The 24,534-nt window shown below is 39.3% G+C and overlaps 2 protein-coding genes across 3 annotated transcripts in view; both read right to left on the minus strand.

The window, feature by feature from the left end:
• Positions 1–2,352, minus strand: part of BCR (BCR activator of RhoGEF and GTPase) — a 106,200-nt gene extending 103,848 nt beyond the window's left edge. Inside the window, exon 1 of the mRNA XM_063351086.1 lies at positions 493–2,352. Within this exon, the coding sequence (XP_063207156.1) occupies positions 493–2,005 (1,513 nt within the window). The 5' untranslated portion in view covers positions 2,006–2,352. The remainder of the gene's footprint in view (positions 1–492) is intronic.
• Positions 2,353–5,489: 3,137 nt separating this feature from the next.
• RAB36 (RAB36, member RAS oncogene family) lies at positions 5,490–24,104 on the minus strand. Of its 2 annotated transcripts, XM_063351425.1 has the most exons (12): positions 23,964–24,104; positions 23,168–23,298; positions 21,531–21,683; positions 20,716–20,804; positions 19,465–19,553; positions 16,919–16,984; positions 15,864–15,965; positions 14,124–14,188; positions 13,486–13,537; positions 11,994–12,075; positions 10,270–10,360; positions 9,357–9,689 (listed from the first exon to the last, which is right to left on the minus strand). In XM_063351425.1, the coding sequence occupies exons 4-12, from the start codon at positions 20,782–20,784 to the stop codon at positions 9,493–9,495; spliced, it is 813 nt and encodes a 270-aa protein (XP_063207495.1). In that variant the 5' UTR covers positions 20,785–20,804; positions 21,531–21,683; positions 23,168–23,298; positions 23,964–24,104; the 3' UTR covers positions 9,357–9,492. The 2 variants fall into 2 exon arrangements, with proteins under 2 accessions (XP_063207496.1, XP_063207495.1); XM_063351426.1 differs by lacking the exons at positions 23,168–23,298; positions 23,964–24,104 and adding an exon at positions 5,490–9,337 and having other exon boundaries at positions 9,570–9,689; positions 21,531–21,676.
• Between the last annotated feature and the right edge of the window lie 430 nt (positions 24,105–24,534).

Consider the following 24,534-nt stretch of genomic DNA (forward strand, 5'->3'; position numbering starts at 1 on the left):
ATACAGACAGGAAAAAACAAGATTGTGGGAGCGGCATCATTATTGGTAAAGCTCCAACAAAACCCTCAGGTTGTAGCATGTTGGCACACTACCACCTCTGAGGTAGAGTTTAACTACTCCTCAGCGCAAGAATACGAGGGAGGGAACGATCTGGTGGTGAATACTGAACAGTATTCACCCTTTTTACCTCAGTGTTCGCATTGAAAATTTAAGAACCAATTAACACGGCACTCTGTTGATCCTCTCAAGAGATGCCTGAATCAACCCTTCCGGGAATCAAATCTGTACTCCTAAAATGAAGCCTGAAGTATATTTCTGCAGAACCTTCCTAAAACAGGACACCTACAAAATAACCACAGACTTCTCACACTAAACGGTTGCCCCCCTTAGAGCAATTCACCCAGGGTGACCTAGAAAACCTCTCCCATTCATTTCCATGATGCAATTTCCTGCTCCATACTTTAAAAGACTAAACAAAAAGTTGGTACACACCTGTATCCCCATGGAAGCAGCTGTCCTGGTGACATCTCCCAGAAGGCAAATCTCCATCACTTGGCCAGATCTGTCCTGTTTTTCGTACACCCACAATAGTAGCCTCAGACACAATGACCTGCTGCTGCCTGTGCCGTTTTTGAGACTGGGGGGTTGGTGGACTGCTACTGTCAAAGGACTGCTGAGAGTTCTGTGAGGGAGAACGGCTTTTATCCCGATACATGCGGTAAGTGGTAGGGCTAGGAGAGACGTGGCTGGACTGCCCTGAAGAGAAGTCTTCCTCACTGGAGGTAAGGTTCTCATTAGAACTACAATCGGGAGTATATCCTCCTCCAATATCTTCAAAACTCCGGGGGGAATAAGATCTCCTGGGCCACGTTAGATGTTTTTCCTGGTCAGTCATGCCCTGATTTCGCAGAATAGGTCCTTTCCCTTCTCCTTCCCCCATAATTCCACCAACATAGATACTTTGATAGGGTTGAAAGTCCATGGGTTGCCAAGGTGAGCGGTTGCTGCCATTGGCATTAATCAAGTTATCTTTGAGAAACCTGGGGTTCAGTTCAGCATCCTCATATTCTCCATCATAGCCAAAGCTGCTCTCCGAGGACCTTCCCCTGTAAGCAGGCCTCTGGAACTCACTGAAGCTGGGTACCATGTTAGAAGGCAGGGAATGTAAAGACTTTTTGCGTTCCATTTGCATGGCCTGGCTACCAAGGGAGCTTATTTTATCAGAAACATCTTTATCGTTGACCTTTACTAGACCCTTCTCATGATGATACTCCATATTCACATAAAAGGGCTTTTCAACAACATCCTTGTTATCCCCAGAAGAATGTGAATTAACCTTTTTAATCCTCTCAAAATTAGACCTTAGGGCTGCCACGCTGGTGCTGTTCCCTCTCTCCTTAGAAATAGGTTCAAACGATCCCTCCTTCTCAGCAGATCCCACTAGCCTGCGAGTGGAAGCTGATCTGTGTTTTGAAGGAGAGCCATCTGTATCACAGCGATTCTCCATATCTTCTACAACTCTCTTCAGTTTCTCTTCACCATAGTACTTACACCTGTCCTGCTCTCCCTCTCCATGATGGGGGCTGTCCAAAGGCGACAGGTCTGACCCATCACTCTGGGTAGACAGCTTCCGCAGAGAGGGTATCCTGGGTTTGAACTTTTCCTCCCCATGGTGTGACTTGCTTTTTTCATATTCGTCTTGGTCAGCGGACTGGTGATGCAGGTCTTGGATCTGCTGCTCTGCACCCCCTTCAGGCAACTGAGAAGCACGTTTAAAACCCCATCTCTGCCTATCATAGCTTTTTTTTTCCTTTGCCAGAAGAGTCTGCAGGTAAATCATGCGGAACCTCTCCTTGTTGACCTCCATCTCCAGTCTCCGAATAGATGCTTTGCACATCTCCAGCTCCTGTTCAATGTCTCCCACAGATTTCAGCTCCATTTTAGGAGGCTCAGAGTCTGCAAATTGTGCTTTCCAAGCCTCCACAAACCCCACAGGGTCCACCATTTTGCATACAGGAGTAAGTGGAGAATAGGGGAAGGAGGCTGGAGAGAGATAGGTGGAGAGAATAAACCAACCGGATCTCACATGTAGAAGCAGAAACAGCTCCGGCAGGGTCAACTCAATGCGTCTCTTTCACGGTCCATGCAGGGAAACTGGGAGGCAAACGGCGATCCTCGGAGCAGTCTCTCCTCCCCGTCTCCTTCAGCTTTTGCCGGCCCCAGCCCCCCGTACACTCGCTACCCTCTCCCCGGCATGACTGATCTTTTGCTAGCGAACAATGCTCCCACCCCGGCGATCCCAGAGCACTTCAAAGTGGGTGGACAAAGGAACAGGCTCGGGGCGGGGGAAGGAAGGCAAATATCGCCCCCCATCCACCCACCCACCCACCTCCTGCCGCTGCCCTCCTGGGCACGGTCCTCAGTGCAGCCACGCTCGGGAGTCCTCCGCTCCGTCCTCCCCTCGCCAGCCCCCGTGTTGTGCTTTCTCTTTCTCTCTCCTCCTTTCCCCCTGCCCCTTTCCCTGTCTCCTCCTCCCGGCTATTGTGCTGTCCTCCGGGCGCACACGCTCTCCGGAGCCTCCGCGCCAGAGCAGCGAGGCGGCAGCGGGTCCCGCGGCGGGCTCTGCCACTACCCCCAGGTGCCCGAGCGCCCCGCGGCCCCGCGGGAGCCCCCTCGGCGCGGCGGCGGCTTCCCGCGGCCGCCCATCGCAGCCCGGCTCTGACGGCGGCGCCCCGAATCGCAGCGCTGCGGAAGGGGAGGAGAGGGAAAGAGCCAGGCGCGGCGATTGACACGGCGCTGGGGCCTCTTAAAGGGGCAGCCCGGCCGGCTGAGGGAGGCCGGGCCCGCGGGACCCCGCCGGGCTTGGAGAGGAGGGGTGGGGGGCCTGGCCCTGCGCTTTCCCCACGGCGCCCTCGGAGGCAGCTGCCGGTGAGACAAAGGCAGAGATCTGCAAACCCGTGTGCCCGCACGGCTGCTCGTGCTTGGCAGCCAGAGGCCTGAACGTTACCATAGACAGACACGAACGTGCCTAAGCCTGGGCAAGAACATATCCTACACATATCCCTGTGTGCACAGGAGGTATCCGTTCCTGTCCATACGTCCACACCCTCATATATTACGTATAAACACCAGCATGTCTCTGCGCTCTCTCATGTGTTCACAGCAATGCTCTCCCCCCGCCCCAGGCACTGATGCAGCTCACCTTCAAAGGTCACGTTTCCCCCCACTAACGGTAAGCACTGTCATTCAGTGGCTTGTCATTCACTCAGTCCTTCCTTCCTTGCCAATAAATGACAAGCTAAATTCTGAGATGGGAAACTGGTGCTCCAAAATCACTATAGTACTAACAATAAAGGCTGCTCTGTTCAGACATTAGTCTCACTTTTGTCCTGTATATTATCCTAGCCCAAATAACTCAGAGTTCCACTCCAGCTCTGGGTGAAGGGTGGCAAATGATTTAAGCAAAACTCTGGCTGCCGAGTATTACTCCTCTGAAATCACAGTCCCTGATCTTGCTTAAGCCCTGCGTCCTTTCCATGTACTAATTCAACCTCTGAAATTGTGGTAACAAATACATCTCAAGTTCCATCCTGCCTGTTTGGATGATAGGAAAAAGTGAGATATATATGCCTCGTATTCCCCACAAACCTCTTCTTTCACGTTTGCAGTGAGGTATATCTTTTCTGGTGTGTGTTACTAGAATAGAGGGTGGAATATAGCCCCAACAAGAACTAATAAAATCTCACAGGTTTTAATTTGTGCTAATAAAAAGCACAAGTCCACAGGTGTAGCTCTCTTACCTTTGAAATATGTAATGTTTCATAATCCATTAAAGAGTTTTTCTCTTCATGCTTTTTTATATGCCAAACAAAATATTTTTTGATATTTTCAGACATATCACAAATGTCTACTCAGGTATTCAGTTCTGCATAGCTCACCCCTCTTGGTTTTTGTTTCCTGGCTTTAACATCTTTTCCTGCACTTGTTTCCTCAGCTTTTACATATAACAAGCATTGGCTGACCTATATGGAAAACAGATTATAATCTAAATCATAATAAAATCTATACGTTTAGTAAATACCTCTATAAATCTTTCAAGGAATCTCAATCTTTCACAGAAATAAAATAAGTTGTCTTTTCACCATTGATACGGTTTGTTATTTGCTTCAGTGCCAGTTTGAACAACGCAATTCTGACATGCAATGTATTTCTGGTAATATGAAGTTTAAGACTGTATCGGCACGGTTATAATAGTGACAGGTATGTTACATCATAGGGATACGTTCTGGAATCATACAGTACTTTTACTGAAGTCTCATAGTTCTGATGTCTAGAGTTTTTTGCATTTGGGTGCACTTTTCTGACATTTGTGCCCTTTCTGGAGGAAGTAAGAATTCTGATGACTCAGAAGAGGGATTTCTGTATTGACACTTTTAGTGACTAATACTATTAAACAACTGCACTTTCTTTATCTATTGAGGTACTACACCAGAAATTCCAGTGGGAATCTCTGAATTTTTGGTGATACTTTATGCATTCAAATGAGTATTATTTTAGTAGGATACAAAATTTCATTAAGGCTATGGTGGCAGACACTGTGATTTGAGACTGAGAATCCTGTAACGAAGGGTCTAAACTACAGACTGGCTGCCCAGCACATACCCTCTGCTGGCCTGCCAGAGATTGCAAAGCGCTTCTCTGCCCAAATGGAACTAGTGCTACAGTGACCACAGTGCTCCCTCTGGTGGGAAAGAGGAGCCAGCCGGCTTGGTCTGAAAAGCCCTTGAGTTGTCACTTACGAACGGTTTTTCAGCATCATCCCACGTGCGAGAAGCAGAGGTTTTGTAAGAAGAAAAAAAAAAATTAGTAGCACAAAAGCAGAGGGGTGTTTTTGTTTTTTTTTTTTTTTTCAAAGAGAAATAAAACATGATTTCTGATTAATCTGTGTCTGAAACTAAGAAACCATATTTTTGTAGCACAAAGCAGCACCCAGTGGTAGAGTTTGATGAGGCCAGTAAGCCTTGAGAAGTCCCATGCAGACTAAACCATTCTATGAACCCAGAAAAATTGGAACTCCCTGTCTTAGAATTCAGAAAATGGCAATTGCTTGCTGTGAGAACAACCTTGCGGCCAAAAATACAAGAAACTGATCAACCACCTCCACTACCAAATGCAGATTTCTGCTACAACTTCAACTTGCCAAACACTTAATTTTAACTCACGTGCTCAGAGACTGTGATACACAGAGGATTTTACAGCATTCACTCACCAGTGCATTATATTGTACTCCCTAGAACGACCTCTAACTATTGATGAAAGCCTGAAAAGACACAGAGGGGACATATTTATTCATGAAGAATGGACTCCAGTCGTACCACAATGAGCTGAGCATGAGCTGGGAACCAACAGGAATGATCTGAATCATATGACCTATAAGAATATAAATAATATCTTAAGTGTCAAATAATCACTCAAAAGGCAGAAAAAACACCACTAAAAATTAAAAGGAAAGGCTTTTATGGTAAGAAATTAACTTTGCCTGACAAGTGATTGCTCCTTAAACGGCTTTTAATCCATTACCAGCTGTTTTGCTCAGATATGCACACTTATTTAAACAGGAACTCATTAACACGATAGCTTCTACTTATTAAGACAAGAAACAGCATAAGTACTTATTTTGAGACATTGATTTTTACAATTGCTCTTTACGTTTACTTCAGACTCCGTCTGAATTTCACTTCTCCAATTTCTTAGCTGCAAATTCCACAAGGAAGCTGGCACTGCAGCTGTTGCCATGATCACTGTGAGGGCTTCAACTGGTGTAAAAATTGTGGTTTAGCCTACCTATGTTTAGAGTTAATGCAGTTGTTCCAACACTGTTTTCCACAATATTAAGACTTCTTCAAAGCCAATTAAGTTGCTGATAGAATGGACTAACATGCATAGATAAAACATACACCAAATAGAAATGTTTAAAAACCTGCAAATTTACATTTATTTTTCCACCACCATTAATTTCCTTTGTGCTTGCCTAAGCAACATGATCCATGATGCCTAAGCAGCATCATTTGCAACATGATCCAGAATTCATTTTAGATGATCCGTTATTAATACTGAGTTCTTTGCAAGGGAAGTCTCGGTGGGGCTAAAAAACACACCCCAGAAATCAACCAACCAAAAAAAAATCCCAGTCTCAAAGATTCCATCATAGAACAGATGGAGTCAGACCGCTGCCAAGTGATAGTTAATGACTGACAGAGTATTGTATTTGTATGTGCGGGTTTTGGAGCTCCAGAAGATACAGATCAGTAACGACATCAAGCAATGTACTGAATCCCTAGAAAAAAAACTGTCCCAGTTGATTTTCCAAGCAACATGACTGCATGGCTGAAGAGATTGCATCTCCGATTTTGTACAATAATTGAGCTCAACAACAAAAGAAACACAAGATATATTTTTTTTGGGGGGGGGGGGGGGTGGCAGGGGGGGAACCTGGAATGCTGATCTTTTATTGGGTTTGTTACTGAGTCATTTTGCAGCTGTAAATACAAACAAGTCTGCACTGAAACCTAGCACCCAGCCTAGACAACATGATTTGCTGCAGTAGAGCAAATCATAGTTTCTACTCTCATTCAAACTCAGTAAACATGAAGACCATGGCCATGCTGCCCACGCAGTGCAGCATGTGGTACCAGTGGAGTATATATTCGTCATCCTCGTGAAACAGATTCGGGACATGAACAAATACACAGAACATCATAAGGTTAAAATATGACACATTTGGATAAATAACTCCTTACATACCCACACATACTCATTTTCTCCACCAAATGCTACATTTGCATCTTTGCCAACAGAATCTGCACAATTGCCAAAGTGAAGATTGTGTGATAAAAAAAGACACAGAGTTCCTAGATCTCATTTCACCATATTCTCTGAAGCTATGAAGCTACAGCTTATGCCATAAGAAAATAAAAGTAATAAAAAGGATGTTTGAGTCATTTTTTCCTCCACTTTTTCCTATTTCTTATCAAACAGTTTGGGGAGAAAATGGCAGATAATCTCAGATATTTTCAGTCTGATGCATAGATTTATTAACAAATGTCTTTCTCAACAGCTCAAATATGAAAGATCCTGTTATAATCAGTTTTCCAGATACTATTGTTTCTGTAACGATTGAATGAGTATCTTAAGAAACTGTAACTTGTCGCTGTCCATAAGTTTTCTTCTTTCTCTCCATTTAAAAAGGTTGCAGTATGAAATTTAGAGCATTATAGAAGGTGTTCCTTTTTTTTTTTTATGCCAGCATAGCATGTAATGCTGGATTTTAATCTTAGAAGTATGGAGTTATAAACTGCTGATAGATTTCTAGAGAAGCAGTCTTTCTGTTGTCCCACTTTCATTCCTTCATTAATTCTTTCATTTGAGTGCTTATAGTGATTTTGGAGGACCATAAATTTGTATGGTTTAGTGCAAGCAAAAGATTTACAGCATCTCATTTATCTTTAGAGAAATATCACTAACTAGATACTCAGAACCGAATATTAAAATCTGGTGAGATGCTAGAAAAACTAGAGGGAAATAAAATGACTGTATTTCCCTTTCACTTCTTTTATACTTTTGCAGTTTAAACTTAATTATCATAATCCATCATACTAATACAATTTAGTGACCAAATATTTGTATATAGTAATTTCTGTCAACGTTATTTGTCATTCGAGTTTCTGGCAATGTCACTTGTCAGCAGAAATTACTTTTAAAACAGGAATACCTTTTGGCCTCAGTCACTGTTGCCCAGAGTAGAAGAGCATTGTAAAGGTGCCTTACTTTGATGAAATTCAGTAGCACCCAGAAACAGTCTCTCCCCATTAAACAATAATTGTCATTTCTAAAGAACTAATTTCACAAGGTTATGTCAAAGGGTATTTGACAAGGCAAAATTAGGGCAACATTTTTTTGATCCAACCAGCACACCAAATCACTGCAACATATCCAGAGAATGGTATCTTCATACGGCAAGTACCTTAGGGCTTAACATACTTAACAAGCATGTGCCTCCTTTGGAGAACTCCAGCTTTTCCCATCCCTCTAAACCCACATACACTTGCAAGTCTTTTCACAAAATGGCAGAACTATTTCTCTATGATTACTGCTTCTATTAAGCAGTGGAGCAAATTGCTGCCAGCATCTAGTGATCAAATTATATTGTCCAGTAAAAGCAGCTAGAGTGACTAATTGCTTAGCAGCAGCATCGAATCTAACTTACCAGCTCAGAGTTCCTACCACAGACAGGGATGAACAAGTTCATGACTGAGACTGCGTACGGTTACAGAATCACGTTACATTGCTACAAACAAAAAAACCAGCTACAATATAATGAAAATGTCATTACTCTTAGCAACAAAGAAGAACTGCAGTGTAGGCAATATTCATGAAGATCAATCCAGAGAAGGAATCTGCATCCTCTTTGGAAGATGGAATACATGAAATCTAATTTTTCTATGCCATGCATCTATATGGCAATTCTTTCTTATTCAAGAGGGTGGAAAAGAATAGCATTCTTATCTGGTAACATTTTCAAAATATTAGACAGCTGGGATAAAACAATAAAGTTCCTACCTGGATTTCTCCTAGGCTTGGAAATATTTAAACAATGGTCTCTGATTCTGAAGTGGAAAATGAAAGATAATATAGATTTTCCTGGATGGAGAAATCAGTGAAAACTACGCAGTCTGCATTTGTGTACTTCCATACCTGTTATGTAAAAATATTTCTTTTGAACAGTTTTAAAATAATTGGAACGCATACAAGCAAGTCAGAGTTATTTTATACTATGATCTCAGAAGGCAAAAACATATGGATAGCACCCTATATTCTGAACTATCATTTGTTCTCTGCTTCCATGAGAATGTGATTTCACTATCTAAGACTTCTAGAGAATTATCAAAAAACAACAGACTTAAATTAGATAACTTGTGACTACAAGTGTTTCTGGCAGACAGGTGAGCACGTGGCACTGGCAATGTCTTCTTGCATTAAGCCAAGGATGTCATATTTCCACTACACAGAGAAAGGTTTATGTAACAATTGTACCATCCTGCACAAGTGAGCCTGCAGCAGCAAGGGAACTCTCAGAAAGGAAGTCTGGATAAGTTTTTCCTCCCCTTTTTCCAAAAATACAACTTTCTATTTCTGGTTTGAGAGCCTTCATTTTTGCAGGTACTCTATGCTGCTCTACAGAGAAATACGGTGCTTGCAGAAACAGCTGACAGTTAGCAGCAACTCAGGCTGACTTTAGCATTGCCTTCTGGGATATCCATCATGCTCTTCTCCAGTTCTACAGAAACAAAAAAGTTATAAAATGAATTCACAAGAAATTACACCATCCAATACTAAGGGTAACAAATGCTGAATTCAGCCCCAGTAACTCCTATATGCTAGAACTCAGGTGGACACTGACATGAATATGCTGGCAGGTGTTTGAAACAGGCATTAATGCTTAAAAAACCTCCCCAATCCTTCACACTGTAAACAAGGAAAATGCACACAAAAAGCAAAACTTAACATACTGATGAAGTTTCCTGTCCCAATTCGGGCCTTGCACCCAGCAGTTTTCCCCAGCTCCTTTATCATGGACCGTTCAAAGGCCAAGGCAGCAACTCGGGAAAAGAACTCTTTGACATTTTCCCCTGGTAAACAGACAGAAATTACGTGTTTTTACAACTGCACATCAACACATGATCAAGCATAACAAGCACATCTGTGAACACATCCCTGCTCAATACTGGGACAGAACAGGCCTCTCCAACAATCTGATCTCCATTCTGATCACTGCAGAGAGAATTTCTCAGTTTCTTAGTCTAGAATAGTGTACCCCATACTGTACCTTTATTTTTAGTCAGCAACAGAGAGAATTCAGTTTGTGGTATAATCTTTTTTCATTGCTAATGCTGAGTAGCAGGGCACACGTGTATTTATGTAACTACCTATGAATGCTTAGATAGTAATATGCTTAGATAGAAACACGCTTAGACATTGCACAGCAGCTCAAGTACTCATTTCTGTAAACATGACAGTGCAAGCACACATAAAAATGCTCAAATAAAATTAACCATTAATAAACGTGAAGTTTCCAATAGCAACAAATGGAAGAACAGCAAAAAGCAAAAACTGCACGGGAATGGGGGCATAAGGAACTTTAACTTCCTCCCACCTTAACATAAGCCCTTGTGGTTATGCTATTTTTAAACATCCTTTGCAGTAACTTACCTGTTTTGGCTGAAACTGACCAGTATTCTGCCTGCATCTCATTGGCAAAGCGGATGGCATCTAGCTCTGTTCTTTCACACACAGCACCTGACTGAGTAAACAACATGGAACAACTTTAACATAAATAACATGGTAATAACATAGAAGTACTGCTAGCACCTATACTGTGATGCTTCCAATTTTCACAGTGGCCTTTCTGGCTTTGCCTTAGAACTTGTGCAATCAGACATGATGGCAAGAATATTCAAGTAATCAGTCCTGCTTTTAAAATTGAAGTTTCCATTCACCTCCCACAGCATTGAAACAAAACAAGTTAACAAGTGTGACCATTGTATCTAACTATACAGTGTGGCAGGGAGCTACAAAGACAACAGCTCAGTTACTGGTCTTTAAATTCTTGTAACCCCATCATCCTCAGCACAAGAGCTGCCGGACCAACTAATCACAATGGTTCTATGGGTTTAGTCTTTCTTCTCTTTGTCTCGGATCCTTTCTTCTACTCCATCTATTTTTACTGCATCGTAACACAATGGCCTTCCCCTTACTTTTTATGTTTGCTGTTTCTTATCTCTTCTTAAGACTAAAATTTCTTGCTCCTTCAATGGGTTTTGCTTTCTTGCACTTAGTTTTCAGGCCTTTTTCCCCCTCTTATTTGTTGTCTACGATCAACCATATCAGTATGTTGCTATTTGCTTTCAATTTCTAGCCCATTTGTGATGGAAGATACCAGTCTTTTTTGTTTGTACAGTTTTCTGTGCACTGTCTTACAATGGGGAACTCCTGCACAATTGAGAAGAATTCTAAAAATCCACAAAGGATGATGTGACATCAGGATGAGAAGTAGAGTGAATCCAACTGGGAAGGTATTGCCTTCATACTGAAGTAATACCTAGAACCCACAATCTTTTGCTTTGCTCTTGTCTCCCTCTCAGTTGAAAGTGCTATCATTCTAAAACCAGAAACTAACTTACAGTAAGGAATTCTAGCTTAGACAAGACTTCAGATCTGCATCCTCAGAGGTCTGGCACATTAAGCTTTTACTGCATCTCAGAAAAAGCAGCATAAGCAACACAAAGTACCAGAAAACTGTCAGACATGCAGCTTTCTGGGTCTTATTTTCAGTGAAGGGTAAGAAACAAACTGCATAAGTGATACTATAGCAGATGGGGGGGAAGGGGAAATGAAAAAAAAAAAATCAACTAAAGAGCAGAAGAAGCAAGTTTGTTTTGAAATCTTTAAGAATTGCACATTGATAGCTAGAGAAAGATATGCACAAGACTCAGAAAGGTATAGGGTAAGTGCATTATAGCCTCTTCTTCTGAAAATGATGTCACATTCAATTAAGTACGAATTCTTCCCTCTTCCTGAATAACGAACACACTGTCCCTAAAAAAAACAAAAACCCCCAACCTTCAAGATCATCATGCACTCTGTTATTTTTTGCACCCAACTTTTCTCTGCCTTTTCAGTTGTTTGTATCTGTTTGGAAAATGTCATGCAAGGAACGGAAATAGGGATATTTCACTAACTACCCATTTTTTCATAAAGTGTCTTCTTACATTGGTTCCATATGTGTTGTTCTTTTTACCTGTGATCTTCTTTCTTTCTGTTTAGGCTTTTCCCTCAAGGCTTTTATCTCAACAGCATTGTGTACAACTTGTAAGGGCAATTGCTTAAGGAACTAGGGGAAATATGATTTCCTAATCTGCATTTAATTTACTGACCACCAAATCTTTTTTTGTTCCAACCAGAAAGATGAAGCTGGAATCTGGCTCATTCTCCCTCAATGCGTCTTCTAGCCACTGTCTGAAATACAAAAAAGAAGCTAGAGAATCAGAGGGACTGAGGAATATAGGAGAAGGTGACAAATAATAGGGTCATAAGAAAAGTGAGAGGATGAACTTATGTGAGAGTATGAAAAGCGTTTTCTTCTAGACAGAAAGAGACCAGGAGCTATTCCAACTCCTTTGAATACATGCCTTCCACTAATGAAAAGATCAAACATGCCCAATGTAGAGGGCAAATTCAACAATGATTTTAGGACCCAGAGAGGGTATTTATCAGTATAAGGGAGGTGACAAAGTTTTGATAAAAGTTTTTGATAAAGAACAAGAAAATAAGAAGCAGAGGAAGAAATAGGAACAACACAGCAGATTAGATACAAACGTGAATAAAGAAGAGTGAAATAATCAATTCAGCATTATAAAACCAGCACCCTATGAAGGCTGCATGACTCCTGCCTCATAAGCTTTTGTATTTTTGTTACTCTGGCAATCAAGTTCCTCTTGAGTCATCCAACATAAGTCAAGGAGGGAAGGGAGTGCGTGTGGGGGGGAAAATCAGGTTCACAGGCTTCAATTATTTTCAACCAAGCAGAGACACTAATATATATATTATTTTACAAAGTCCTATGTAAATGAGCTAAATACCACAGCAGTACTCTAAGGAAATAGTCTAATACACATTCAAATAAGACAGAGTACAGATTGCAAACAAGCATGTTACCTGCATTACAGTCACAACAGTATGTTAGAAATGTACACACTCTGAGCTGGCAACAACAGTGTGGATCACAGATCCATGGAGGGTTTAAAGCAAAACAAGTTCACTTACAACAATTAGCGTGCTGTTGCAACCAAATCATTACAAATATCTGAACCAGTTAAGTTTAGCTGTATCTATACACACTTTGAGTTTTTCATTTTCCTTCTTCTTTCTGACAGCCTAACTCCTACCAAAATCACTACACAAACTAGAAAAAGAAAATAATTTTGGGCTAACAGTGCACCTAGAAAACAAGAGGTTCTTGAGACAGTATGCATGAGATACATCTCGTCAATTTCACCATTTACATCAGATGCCAGCCTGTTATTCTGTTTACAGCAAACAGAGGGGGGGAAAAAAGGATGCTTTTCAGGTGCACTTCATCTCTTCCTGGGTGTCTAATTTTGCAAGGATTAAGCTCTTATTGAAGTGCCTTTTTCTCTCTACTTACTATAAAGGAAGTCAAGGGTAAGTGGTTCAAATTTATGCTCTGCATTTTCTTCAGAAAAATCCCACCCTACGTAATCCAAACAAGTGACTGTCATTCTTCATTTCTTAGCTCAATAGAAAATACACTCACGACCCAGCAAATTCTCAGCAACTACAGGCTATTAAAGGCAATTAAACCTGCTCTAAAAGCTTTAAAGGCTATGCCAAAATACAGACACTTACTTGGTGTGATCCAAAGTCTGGATATCAGCCAGATCAAACACTGTTATTATAACTGCAATAAAAGACAATAACAGAAAAAAAGTAATTAAGTTAGAATGCGTATCAGAAGTCTCTCCAACTCACCTTGCTAAACGGAAAGAATGTTTACATATTAAGTGCAAGAGCAGATTTAACACAGAGGAGATGGAAGACTATTCTCTTCCTCTCTATTCCTCTTCCTTCTATTGCACCCAGTAGGACTGAAGTCTTCAGTTTTCAACCTTATTTATTCTTTACCTGTAGTCTGCAGTCTGTAGTGCTATTACTCCTTTTATTTTGGCATCACTTTAATTCCTGCAGAAATTGTCTTTTACCAAAAGGAATGTCAGAAGCATCCATTTCTAACTTCAGCAATAATCTTTCCCCCTAGACACAAGTGCCAATTTTTATCACTGCATCATCAGAACATTCAGAGCTTGCAGGTGTGACAACATATCAATTCATGAGTTCTTTTAGTCCCTTCTTCTCTCCAGTAACGGACAACCCATTCCGCCACACTGCGTCTACAGGTACCCTTCCAAGGAGCACATACGCATATACGTTTCTATATAAAGTACAACCTCCCGTCACAGCCAGGATCAAACTAATATTGTTCTCACCCTCTGCTCCTCGGTAGTAAGCAGATGCAATGCACTTGAACTTTTCTTGACCTGCTGTGTCCCATCTGTGCAATGGGGGAAAAAAAAGAAATTTCAGGTTAATGAAACCCAGTGTAACCCGAGTAAACATGCTAACGAAGCAGCAGACTGGTACAAGCTGGATAAGAATGTGACACCAGAGAAGTGTTACCATCTGGAACATGTTACTCATTAACTGCTGATAGAAATACAGTGAAGCTCTATTACTTAATGAAGACATTTGAACTCTGTTTTTTAGATTTGTTTTTTTAATTATTTTTTTTTAATACTGGTCAATTTGGAGACAATTCAAATATTCATATTCTGCATGGTAATACCTTTTTCTTAAAATATTTTTTCCTCATCTATGTCATTTGCATGTATTTCTATCTCAATCTAATTTTTAAAATTTATTGTGCTAATACTAGCTAAATCATACATTAGCCCATATTAGAATCTTCCAACTGCTAGATACGATATCTGTCCATACACTAGAAATTAGAGACCTACAGCTCAGTCCACCAGGTACTAATGACACCATTAAAGAAAAATCAAGAAACTGCTTCCTATTAAAGAACATGATACACAGTCCTCTCAGCTATTGCCAACACTTCACAGCTTTGGGTTTTTGTTATAGCCTAGTACTGTCAGTCATGGATATTTGCAAATTTATCTTGTATGGAAATCTCTCAGCAATAGGGGGCACTAGTGCTTATCATATGGAAACTTTCTACCCTGACACTGACGATTCTGCAGATAATGCAACCTGATGTTTAATAGCTCATGAACCTTATTACTCTAGCTGGCAATATACTGATGCATCAGCCTACATTTTTAGAGGGACTCAACTTTCAAAAGTATAGAGCCTGGCAGAATTTTCAAGAACAGAATGTTACTGAAATAACTGGAAAATGGATTTCTGAGTATTTTTCAATAAATCCCACTACCCATCCTTTTATCATCAATAATATCTCAGAAAAAACACGTTCCTGAGTGAAAAGGTTTTTAAGATTCATGCACTAAAATACTTCACACAAAGTGTCTTTTTTCTGCTCTAGGTCACACTACAGCATAAATGATTGAATAATGCCCTCTACAGAACAGTACTGCTAGCCACTGGAAATACCAAAGGACATCCTTCAGCAGAACCACAGCATGTGAGAGAAGGATAGGATTTCCACTAGTCTGATAAACAAAGCTGAAAATCAAAGATTCTAGGTTCACATTCTAATAAAAACGCTCTAGTCTTTCTACAATTTGGAGAAAATCACTTAGTCCCTAAGTAAGAGATGCTGAAATCACTGGACACCTTAGCATTAATTTCAATGGTTGCAGGAACAAAGTCCCCAGTAAAGCCAAGTTCAGTACTCAGTGTGCCTACTAAACTTAAACAGTATGGTGTAACAGTAGAACTATACAAAGTTTGTGGGGCAAAAGCTTCCTCTACTCTTTCAAGAAACTTGAGTAAAAAAGGCAGAACTCCACTGAAATGGCACAAGACATCCAAGATGAATTTTCATTTACAAACTTATAATATTTCTTAGGGATGTGAAATCCAGGAAGGTAAAATTTTTACTAAAAGTCCAGGTACAGAATCTGGTTTTCAGATAATGTTATTCTTCGTGTATTTTTATTATTTTAAATTCCACTAGAGGCTGCAGCAGCTCAAGCTCAGCTGAGATTATACTCTGTGCAATACTTAACCACGCTGTTTCAACTTACATCTGGAGATTGTATGGTATTCCTATTATTTCAAAACGTTCAATTTCAAAATCCACTCCAATGGTTGCCTTGTAGTCTCGGTCAAAATTATCTTTACAAAATCTGTGATTAAAAAAAAGAAATAAAAGAGATGAAACACTAGTAACACCCAACTACAAATAACTGCAAAACTAACACTACCTAGGGTAAATTACGAAGACAAGAATTAACTAACTGTGTAATCACTATATATTGCAGAAGCTTATATAAAAAGATCAATAAAACCAATTAAAAAAAAGGAGCTACTGGATAACAAACTAGAAAGCATATACATCTATTAAGCTCTCAGGATCAGATGAAAATCAGAATAAAATATCTTGGGACTGCCAAGGAAGATACAGTATTTTATAGTTTTAGTTACAAGGGAACATATTTTGTGTCATAAATAATGATCCAAATGATTAAACAATGAGATTAAAAACTTATCATACCTACTTAAGAATGGGAAAGAAACAACAATAATAGAAGACAAACATAGACAGAAAGCTGTCATGGTGATCATAAGCTACAGAAATTCAACGATCTTTTCATTGGACTTAGATACAAAAAACATGAGAGCTGTTTAAAACCTCTCATAAAGAATCAACTATTCTTTAAGTTTATTTAATAAGCTACAGAAAAACTTGAAATTCTTCTACAGTCTTGCAGCTGTAGAAATAAGTATAGGTACTCTAAAAGTAAGGGGAAAAACATGAAACCAAGACTTAGACACTGGAAAGATTTTTTTTTTTTTTGGGACCTTCTGATTGTTTAGCCTTTAGAGTGGATTTCGTAAGGAAACACTGTATCATATTTGACTGGATAAAAACAGCTCATAATATAACATATACTTACTAAAGTGCCAGAGAATGACTTTCTATGTTGGTATATTAAGCCTGTTCTGTCTTTTATTTAATACCAAAAGCATGGTTTAAAACAGAACTATGAAGTATTACCCTGAATGGACAGAAATGGAAACGTTATAACATTTATTTTAGAAAGAGCAGAATCAAACCATCTGCTGAGATATACTGTACCTGTTGATAAGGCTGGTTTTCCCAACATACATGTCTCCTACCACAACCACTTTGGATATTTTCAGCCTGTTATAAATATTTGAAAATATTACATGTTTTTAGTACCAATTTCCACATTCTCTCTTTAAAAATTCTGATTTAGTTCCTTAAATTGCAAGTGATGAGCACATGCACCTGTGACTCCAGTTTACCCAAATGCCACCGTGCCACAGGATCAGAGTCTTAAATTGTATGAAAAGAGGGAGGTCACCATATTTTTTTCTTAAATATAATCCAGTGGAGCATAAATTCTATCCTATTAAAATTGTTTTGACTACAAGTATATACATTTGTCAGTTTGCACAGAAGACCATAGAGTATCTGTATCCTTTTCATTAAAATCACAAGCTTCTCGTTGACTTTAATAGTACAAACCAAGTTCTAAGTGCAGAAACACTAATAAAATAACCCACTGCAGAATTTGTCTCTGGGAAGAAAACCCACATGTTTAGAGCCAATACATTTTCTGACTATCTGGAATAATATTAAGCTGAACCTGGCTTCATGCAAATAATCCTCTTTGCTCTGGGTCCTCCCACAGAATACAGCAGATGGGCTTTAGGTGACTCAGCCTGCATTCTTAAAATTGAAATGTAGTGTATTTTTTAGGAGATACCGGTGGATAAGTGAATGTTAAGTGTATTTGCTGACCTCAACTTGGATTGACATCTGCCACGTACACGCTACAAAAATGGCTTAAGAGGTTTAATGTTCTTTTGTATCAAAGAATGGGTTTTTAAACAAATTAATTTATCTTCTATTGAATACTATTTCTGGTTATATTAGGCTTCCGTGTGATGCTGATTCCAAGTTATCTATTCTAAATAGCCTAAATCTTGACTGTTAAGTTGCATTACTAATATTTCTGAATAAAGAAGGCATTTTGTGTGCCAGTCAATGTAGGAGGGTGGCCACAGGCCTCTAAGCTGCTGACATGTCTCTGCCCAATTAACTGTTACTGATAAAATACTGAATAAAATCAATGACCTTACGGGAAGTGCAAAAAAGTAAGTGATGGTTTAGAGGTATGTGTTCCATTAATTCATACTGGGGGAAAAAAGCCTCCCTAGATTACACAATTTAACACATTGATGGAATATCAAGAGAGTCTTAAATACAGCCATTAGCTACAGAATTTCTCAGACTACCTTTCCAAATGACAAAGAAATATTCCATTACTTGGCATAATGGAAAAGGAAGATAATGTTTTTTCCTGTCAAGCTTTACAATTACTGCACAAAACACTCAGTTGTCTGTCCCTCCTATCCCTGCCCCACCAATAAAGTGACCTAATAATAATCATATCTAGAGAGCAGTGACAGGAAAGTGGTTTAATTTTATTCACAAAGACAAAATGTGAAGCTTTTTAGCTATACTCTGTTACCAGAATCAATGAACTGGAGAGTTGGTTTACTCTGGAAATAAAAAAACAAATAGATCTTGGTTATGGAGGGTAAAGAAATGCCTCAATTCACTAAACCATATCTTGCTAGCAATTTGTCTGGACACTTGTAACAAATCTACATGAAACTAAGACAATGACAGTGCTTCTGAAAACCAATAAACTCACTGATGTCTCTCAGGGAGATGTATTTTGTCTTCAAATTTTTTTAGCAAGAGTTGTGCTTAAAGATGAGTATCATGACAAGTCTCGTAATCAACAACTCTAGATTTGAAAGAATAGTGAGCTAATTGTCAGTATTCATAGAAGCTCCACTTTATGAAAGATCCTTCACACTGGAACACAAAACCATTTATCTCTAAAACATAAAGCTATTTATTTTCACTGAATAGTGATGATTTCTAACACAGTTTAGCTTTCTTGCCTTGCTTCATGAATTAAATCAGTACTAGTAACAGTTCTGGGAGAGAGATGATGTGAAAAAAACCCAACAACGTAAAGATTATTACTAGGGCATAAAACAGTTTATTTGGATTTTTCAATGCTGTATATTTACCAGAATTTTGGTCCAATTTTAAGGAAGCATTTAAGTGAACTTCTCAGAATGTAATACTTCTAAAAGACTAAAGCTATGTTCTTATGTGTTTCTAGCAACTTAGAACTGCTGTGTGTTTATAGCCCCCTAAAGCTTTATCAACTGCTCATTTGGAACACCAACAGACAATACAGCATAACTGCTCTAGAATTTGGTTGCCATACTGACTTGCATGTGCAAAATTCAACACTAATTTAAAACAATCAATTAATCTTTTGAACAACAAGTTTAGTTCAAAGCTGCTGAAAAACTATTTGTTGCTAAACAATGCTGCTATTTTTTCATTGCTACTTATGCCAGCAGAAAACGTATCTTTGACACTTATGGGAAGAAGAGGCACTTTATTAAGTCTCTGTCAAACAGGTCCGAGAACTGCCATGTGCATGGACTTAGCTGCCTTGAAACATGCTGGAGCGAGCAAGATGAGGAAGGAAAAGCCTATGAAGGAAGCAAGCTATAAAGAGCTTAAAATACTTTCTTCATTGCATACGTGGTTTATTACAAACATACCCAACTGTTCCAGTGCTCTGCTGACAAGCAGTCCTGACCTGCGCATGGAAGTGCTCTTTGAACTGCAGAGAGGCCTCAGATGTGTACCACTGAAAACAGGAGAGAACAGCTACTGGGATAAACTGTGCAATGTCTGCTTTGCAATAAGTCAAATCAGGAAGGAAAAAATAGATGAGAAGATTAATTCAAAGAGTTTGTCAAGTACCAGGATACCCTGGCATAAGAAAAAGGATACCTTGGATTAGAAGGCAGTAAGGCTTCCCCACAGTTATGTTTGTAAAAGCTCCTTTGGACAGTGCCATCATTTGACCACCTTTCTGAGTGTCAGCATCCAAGCACTAGCTAAACTTCCACAGTCAAACATGTTTGCTCATGATTCTGTACAACAGCAAGTACCTTAAATTATCCCAGTAATCTAAGACACACAAGACAAACATAGATGGGAGCATACTACCAGCAAGCCATTATTACTATGAAGTCTTTTAGATCTCTTATATGTGTGAAGCACCATTTTTATTACTAGTTTTTAATTAGAAATTAGTTTAAAATGAGGAAAACTTATTTTACCTTATATTTGCTTAAAATTACTGTGGTGGTTTTCATAAAATTAAAAGCAAAATATGTGGCTGAGATCAGGCATGGAAAAAAAATGCTAACTGCCTTAAAAGGATATTTTGAACAACTGAAAAAACAGCATGCTAATTCCTTGTCCTTCCCTATCCTTAACTCTTCTATTATACTTCAAGTACATAACTCTTTGGGGACATGAATGGTCTTTTCTGCCTTTATTTCTACAGTGCCTAGTACATTTTATCCACTCAATGACTAAGATTCCCATACAAACAGAAAATGAAAATTGCCTCAAATTCTTCAACCAAAGTGTCCATACAGATCTAATTAGACTTTTTGCATATTTAGTATCAGCTATGGTTCTTATTTCCCCTCAGTGTAGGAATTCTTTAAGCATGTAATAATTAATGTTTGGCTGAAATAACTAGATATTACCAGATAACACTTTTGTGTCAAGAGTCACTTTCTCTAAAGGCTAAAAAGAGAAGTGAGAATTATTATTAAACACATTGGCACTGAATCGGAACATGAGATCACATTCATCTTTGAAATAAATCCTTAAACAATTTGTAATTTTAGCAGAACAACTGTACATTAAATTAAAATACTATTAGCACAAGGGAAAGATAGCTCAGTGTGGCTGGTGATACATAGTGTGCACAGAGGATAAAGAATGCTCACCTTGGGAAACTGAGAGATTATTCTGTCTCTACTCACTGGAGGAACAAAATGCATTATGTTGGACTTCATCCTCCAAATTCAATTAAATTCTACCAGACAAGAAAAATGTAAAGAGAAACACAGTAGTCATGAATTGTCTCAATACAGGAAAAATGTTATTAAAAAAATTAACAGTTCTTACTGGCTCATCATCTTTTTTTTTCCCCTTTCAGTAGAACTGGAAATTCTTTGACTTTATTTGCATTAAAGAAAACCTGTTTCTTACATAAAAGGGACTGCTTCAGTGCACATAGCTGTAGTAGCAAACAGTGGCTTTCTGAAACTACAGGGCCCCACCTATCATTCCATGGTAGGACAGGGAATTGTTCACTTAATTCAACGTATGCGCTTGCAGTTTAACCCTCAAAGGATTTTGCCTTGTTTAATTTAAAAATTTTGCTCATTGTTGTCTGAAATGCCTCTGCACTAAGCACATTAAATGTTAGGGGATATCAGATTTCATTCGGTCAGAAGAAGAAAGGAGGAAAGATGACACTGCCACATTTCTTGGCACAACATCAAACTTTCACCCAAGATCAGCTCAGAAAGAATGAAATCAGTAGATAGTCTGACTTGGAAAAAGAATAACGTTCACATGAAAATCACAAATTAATTTAGAGATCCCACTTGAGACATATCAATTTGGTTATGCAATGAAACCTCGTGGGTTGCTGGGGGAGGGGACCCTTAATAGGGTACCAATTTCTTACTGGCATTCAAAAGAATGTTTCTAATAAGAACATTCATCATGTAGCAAAGTGTAAGGAAGGACTCACCGTACAGCAGCTGATGCAGCAGGATCCCAGTCACGCAAACAGCCCAGCCTGCTGCTGCGTGGCCATAGCAACAGGCTTGCAACAGTTCTCTTCCTCCCCTTCTCTCACCCATTGGGAAGGCGGAGTTGGAGTAATTTGGCTGTACATAAGGCACTAGTTTTAAAAGAACAAACTGGTTTTAGGGGACATACAGATTCCTTTGATCAGAAACTACTCTTTAATAAACAATATGGTCCCCTAACACTGTATAAGAAAATAGTTCTGTTTTCTTCAAAGATATTGGTATATAAGGATAGAAAGAGCAAGACTAACTCGGCAGACAAGGAACCAACAGGGCAGGGAATTGTTACAGTGCTAATATTAAGCATAGTAGCAATTATAAAGAAACTCCTGAGGGATTTTTTCAGAATTTCAACTTGATTTCATCTCAGATTTAGGGTCAGGATGAGCATGCCACCAATGAGACATTCTGAATTAGATAAATGTCTTTGTAGTCATTAGTAATCTTGCTTTCTAGCATACCAAATACTAAAGACAACGAATAAGAAATCACACAGCTCTTTTGTATTGCCTAAATATTGTTAATCAAGCCATTAACTTAGACAACATTTTGTATGCTAGACAGTAATTTAGGATGCTAAAATATTTTGCTATTTATTTCATTAGGATTTAAATTTCCGAGTTTCAGGACAAAAGAAAGCCCTCACATTCTAATAGCCATATTTTGATAATGCTGGAACAGGCTTGGACCTCTTCATATCCAGGAGAGAAGCCTCTCCTTTTCCTGCAGCAGGCTAAAAATATTAAAGGGCAGATCAATGTTGACGAGTAATTTTAAACAAGTATATAACAAAAAAAACTACATCTGTGTTTTACAATGCCCCACTAAGAATAATGCTCAACAAAATTGCTAGTTCACTACTTAAAATTAATGTTTTATTCTCTTTTGTGAGGAATTGCTGTTAAATCACTTCAGGCGCTCATGTGATCTCAACTATACTGAAACACCCACTTCCCCCAGAAGAACTGCAGCTGACAGGTTATTCACCAAAGAAGGTGACATTACAATATTTATTACCATATGCCTAGTTCTATTTATCATGCTACTTGCAACCCTATAAAACTAGGGAGATCTAGACCTTTATGGTGTGCTCCTGCCCTTTTGGCAAGTCTGAATGATTTTATGGCAACGTTAATGTGTTAAAATAATAGTTCTGAAAACAAAAACTAAAACCTTCCCAGTTGTCAAGAGTTTCAAACAATAATTTGCTTTCTCCATATTCTCCTAGTTCTACTTCAACACATCCTAAGCATGTAGAAGTGTCATGTGTACACAGGCTGACTTGTTTCCTAGAGCTCTTTCACAAACTAAGCTACAAAAAAAAAAAAAAAAAAATCAATTCAACACTCTCAGTGAATCCAAAGTACAGAAGGCACCAAGATAACCAAACAGAAACATTTTAAAACTGAGAGGCCACCTTCACTTACATTTAATGTATTTAATCTAAATCTTACACACACATAAATATATCCCAATTTACAAAATCAAAATTAGCAAATTAGCCACACCACTGGAGGAAAAAGATCAGTAATTTAAGAAATACAAAGCTGCTAAAAATACTGAGAATGATAGGTACTGAGATCCAGATTTCTTCTTCTTACAGAGCTGAAGGGGATTCAGTCACCAGGGAGGATTCGGAATATAGTGTCTCCATGGCATCACAAGCTCCTTACATCAATGCTGCAGGAACAGTATCACTAGCAGACTCTGCAGACAGACAAAGGATTTGAGGAAGGCATCCAGAAGCTGTACATAACATAAGTTAACATCATGACCATGAACCAAAATCAGTATTCTAAGCTACAGTGAAGGACAAGACAGAACAACTCATGCCAAAAGGACAAGAGCAGAGTTAACACTGAAGGACAAGAGAAGTCTCTGATTTTCTCCTGGCCCTTCTACATTGAGAAAAGTTCAGGTTCTTGCTACTAAAATAAGGTTAAACATTACAGATATATAGTTAACCAAAGTCTAATCTAATTCAGGAAAATAACTTCTACTTTAAATAAACCCCTTTAAAATGTTGCAGAAAAATAAATCCTTTCCTGAAAATACTTTTTAAAGTAGTAATTTTTCTTTTGTGTATTTGGAAGATCAACAAACCAGAATTTATTCCTGTGTTTCATTTTAATCCAGTTGATCTGAAAGACTTCAGCTTTGTAAAATCCAGTTTCAGAACTTTGATTATAGTAATTGTTACTCAAAACATAATGAAAAACATCTCAACAACTTCTCTATTTGCAGAGAACTAACCTTCTATAGCACAAGCTATTCAGATTTTTTTTCCTGATGCGAGATCACATCTGACAATCCAGATCACCCTCAAGTTGTGCTAGCCACATTGCAATGATTAATTCTCCCTGCATACCAACCTCTGAACAACGCTGTACTTTTTAGCAGAATCGTGCTGCTGAAGATGTCTGTGTTGAACCTCTGCTACACATTCTACCTGTTTATAGTTTCATTCTGGAGAAGACTAGGAAAACCTAGACCAGAGCTACTGAGCTCTCTTCAACCCTTGTACCTCAAGGCACTCGCCTGCTACATCTCTGCCATTAACTCGACCACCATTTTGTTCAAGCTGAATTTTTTTCAGTTTTGTTGAAACGAAATTACTTTAAAAACAGGGGGTGAGGAAAGAGCTTCCCTCCACGCTTTAGGAAAGAAGCGAGGTAAAACGGCCTCCACACGGCAACCCCACGGCGGCGCCTCTCCCCTTCCCTCACACGCTCCCCTCCCTGAGGCGCCGCGCCTCAGCTCAGCCGCCCGCGGCGCTCCACAATGTCCTGCGCCAGCAGCGTCCCGGCTTCTAATTCGCCAACTACGCCGTTGACGTTACTCTCTCGCAGCAGCCACCGTCAAACGCGGTGATTACGCTGTTGACGCAGGAGCGGACTGAGCACGCTTGACCGCGTAGCTTTTATTCACGGAGTCGGGTGTACG

The sequence above is a fragment of the Chroicocephalus ridibundus genome, chromosome 13 (genome assembly GCF_963924245.1).
Source record: "Chroicocephalus ridibundus chromosome 13, bChrRid1.1, whole genome shotgun sequence".
Classification (NCBI taxonomy): domain Eukaryota; kingdom Metazoa; phylum Chordata; class Aves; order Charadriiformes; family Laridae; genus Chroicocephalus; species Chroicocephalus ridibundus.